The 3,813-nt window shown below is 30.4% G+C and overlaps 1 protein-coding gene across 1 annotated transcript; it reads left to right on the plus strand.

Annotated features, from left to right (window-relative positions):
- Positions 1-443: 443 nt before the first annotated feature.
- LOC131068401 (immune-associated nucleotide-binding protein 9-like) lies at positions 444-3,336 on the plus strand. Its single transcript, XM_059217622.1, has 4 exons — positions 444-449; positions 2,488-2,652; positions 2,759-2,836; positions 2,944-3,336. Exons 1-4 carry the CDS (start codon positions 444-446, stop codon positions 3,334-3,336), a joined length of 642 nt encoding a protein of 213 aa, XP_059073605.1.
- The last annotated feature ends 477 nt before the right edge of the window (positions 3,337-3,813 follow it).

The raw sequence follows: 3,813 nt of genomic DNA on the forward strand, positions 1-3,813 counted from the left end.
TTTTTATTAATTCCTCTATCAATTTAGCTACTACTATGTATTCCCTAATTAAATTCTTATGGAATCCATCAAATCTAAAATGTTACAAAGATGAAAAATATGTAGCAAATGTGACTATAAAATGTATTAAAAGCTACCACAAATAGGAAATTTTTAGATTTAAAGAGATTGATAAAAATTTAAAGAGGAATATTTTGAACGAAGTGATGATCCTACCTTAGATATTTTGGTCCACATATTGGATAGAATAGCCACACCATGAATAAGGATAGATAAGGGCTACATAAAAAGGCATTCTCTAACAATATTTTTCACTTCAAGTAGGTCTTATAACATTGAAAAACCCTAGGGTACCATAGTAGGTAAATTATTACATTTATTAATATTCCACATTTGAGTTAATGATAACTACTAAACTTGTAGCCACTTGAAAGGTGAGAATAATGGATGTTAGTATTTTAGTTGTAGAATACAATTTTTAAACTAATGTGTTTGTCCTTCTATTATATTGTTGTGATGTGGCTTTCAAAGTATAGTGTTTTGACCAGTTGCAACTTGTATTGTTAGATTTCCTAGAAATATCGATATAACTATAGTTAAATTGAAAAAAATATACTTGGAAAGATAAAATAAATCCATAAAATATAGTCAACTACCCTTATTTGGAGAATTTGTTAAAATGGGTTTTCATTGAGTTATGATACTACATAGTGTTGTGTATCTCACATAATAAGTAGGTTCAAGTAAACTTTTAGAATTACTACAACTACAAAGAAAACACATTTTAGTATAGATGAAGAACTTCCATTGCTACCTCCTTGATATTTAAATGATCATGTAATTTAGTTGATTACATTGTGTGCACCACAAAATATAGACCATTACAAATAATAATTTATAGATAGATTTTATGTTTGATTGATAATTGTATAATTATTAAAGACACACATTAGTCAACTTATTGTTTGTCCATACTTTTTATCAGTATTCCTTGTTAGAAATAATACTTATAGAGATTGTGTATCAATTTAATAGTAACATAATAAACTTATTATCCAATATAATTTTCCAATTCCAAAGATTAGTGAGCCAATAGATAATTTACATTCAACATGCTTATTCCATGTACTTGATTAGTGTACTGATATCACCAAGTTATCCTCCAAGAAGCATATATTTCCACGAATACCTTTCAAACTCATGAGAGACAATTGAAAATTTTAGTTATGTTTTCTTCCTCAATGTAGTGTCGCATCTATATATTATCTTAATAGAAAGAGTCATAGAAGTAAAGTTATCCTACAAGAAGCATATATTCCCAAAAACACCTTCCAAACTCATAAGAGACAACTGAAAATTTTAGTTATTTTTGTCTTCCTCATTAGTGCCACATCTACTTGACAACTGAAAATTTTAGTTATTTTTGTCTTCCTCATTAGTGCCACATCTACTTTCTAGCATTCTCTTGACTAAACATTAAGATGGATTCTCTTATGCATATTATATCAATAGAAGAATCTTAAGGGATTTATGATACAAAGAAATGACATTTCTCTTCAAGGATTATTACGTGATAGATATTATTACATTTTTTTACTAGTGATTATAATATTTAGTTGTTGACCTTTTTCTACAATGTCAAATTAAATATATCACTGCGGTTAAAAGAACAATAATTGCTTTGGAAATTATAAGCATTGAATGTGCACTACACCAATACTCACCATATCAGATTTATCCAAAACATTTACCGTTAAAAAGGTATTTTAGGAAATACTATTGTATTTGTCTCGATGTAGGAAGTCAAACCATTATCATTTATTAATAACCAAATCAACTAAGAAGAAATTTCTTTCTATCATTGGAAACCAAATCCTAAAGCAAGACAATTTTACATAACATAGATCATAGTGTCAAATACATCATATAACATTTCTCATCTTTAAAAAGGTAAGTGAAAAATTCTTAGACTATCATTATGAAATTTTCTTCAACTATCTTTCTCTTTCAAGTATGAATATTAGTTAGAAACTTTTTTATTTATATGCAAGATTAAGTTAACCAAGAATGACAAGGAGATGTATAGATTCAGTGGCTTTTTCACCAATTAACAACTAATCACAAGTACTCATGGAATGAAAATACTTGCATTATAAAGGGTTTATGGTTTTGGTTAGATATTTAGATGTGCAAGATGAGACACTACATGAAATTCAAGCCTTCCTATTGGTCATACATCATTCTTGATTTTAAGAGATATGAAAGAACCTACATATATTTCATTTAGGTCAAAATGAAATGATTTATCGAATAGTTTGTTAGAGAATGTGATTCTTACCAACATCACAAAGGACACAGAAATTGAATTCTATGAATGCTGCAACCATTATGAATCCCCAATAAATTATTGTATTATTGTATTTACAATCATCATGCATTTACATAAATTTTATCGTATGATTACGAATAAATTTTTGTTTGATGCAGAGAGCTATAAGCCGTTGCAATTCTAGAATGCTAGCTTTCAACAATAAAAATCCATCAGAGACTGTCAAGAAAAATCAAATAACTAAATTACTGGCGCAAGTAGACGGTATCATTGCTGATAATGGAAATCAACCTTATTCCAATGATTTGTTCACAAAAGCTCAGGTGCGTTGAGCGTTAAATCTTTGGCACACCAAAACATAGTGAAAGTGCATACATTATATGAAATTGTCTGTGTTATTGAACTAATTTTTATTCATTTATTTTACAGATGATGACATCGCAGTGTATTCACATAAAAGACAAGGAAAAAACATATGTAGAACAGATCAAACGATTAAACGAGATGGTAATCTAATTATGTCTAAACCTTGGAATGTTCCTCTAAGATGATTTTAAACTGGTCATCTAATATAGGTGAGAGACCATATTTACATTACGTATTTGTGCCTTCAGATGGAAAAGAACGCGCTTGCAATGGAAGAGAGAGTGCGAGCTGTAACAGCAGAATTAGAAAAGCAATTGAAATCTGCGCGGTCTGCACGGGAAGCGGCTGAAGAATCAGCATTGGCAGAAAAGAAGAAATTAGATTCTATAAGAGCAGATTTAGAACGGCAATTGGAATCTGCACGCTCTGCACAGGAGGCAGCTGCAGAATCAGCATCGGTAGAAAGGAAGAAATTAGATGCTATAAGAGCAGAATTCGAACGGCAATTGGAATCTGCGCAGAGACCACAGGATGCGGCTGAGCAAGCAGCATGGCTAGAAAGGAAGAAATTAGATGCTATAACTGAAGATCTTGCAAACCAATTGAAGAATTGGCCCCTGCGCCCATGCTCAATTTTGTGAGTTAAAACAAGAAAAGATGATTGAGAGGGATATCAACTTTGTGACTACGTTGTGTAGAGGGATCCTCTCATGGTTACACAAGATACTTCTTTGATATATTCACGTCTCCAAAGCGTGATAGCATTTTATATGGACATGAGAAATAAGTTTTCTAATAATAGGACGATAATACTTGGTTATATGATATAAGGTGTTTGAGAATATTCAAATATGTTCATCCCTTTTTATTTGGAAATTTAGGTGAACTCCAACTCCCCCTTCTAGTTGTTGTGAGGCAATTTAGTATGCATTTATGTGGTTAGTAGTTAATTTTTTTTGGAAGCAATTTAGTAAACATTTATGTGATTAGTTTTTTTTAAGGTTTATGGAGACAATTTAGTATGTATTTGTGTGGTTTTTTTTATTAAATCTTTTTTAGTTAAGAGTCAAAGGCTGAGGGTTATATACTAAAGGTCATATATTCTACCAAATTCATTT

Source organism: Cryptomeria japonica, chromosome 3 (genome assembly GCF_030272615.1).
Source record: "Cryptomeria japonica chromosome 3, Sugi_1.0, whole genome shotgun sequence".
NCBI lineage: Eukaryota > Viridiplantae > Streptophyta > Pinopsida > Cupressales > Cupressaceae > Cryptomeria > Cryptomeria japonica.

What these genes read in the sequence shown, in the direction of transcription:
- LOC131068401 (XM_059217622.1), top strand. An exon ending in ATTTGTTCACAAAAGCTCAG is followed by an intron (nt 2,653 to 2,758) that starts GTGCGTTGAGCG and finishes TTTATTTTACAG; the next exon opens with ATGATGACATCGCAGTGTAT. An exon ending in TCAAACGATTAAACGAGATG is followed by an intron (nt 2,837 to 2,943) that starts GTAATCTAATTA and finishes TTGTGCCTTCAG; the next exon opens with ATGGAAAAGAACGCGCTTGC.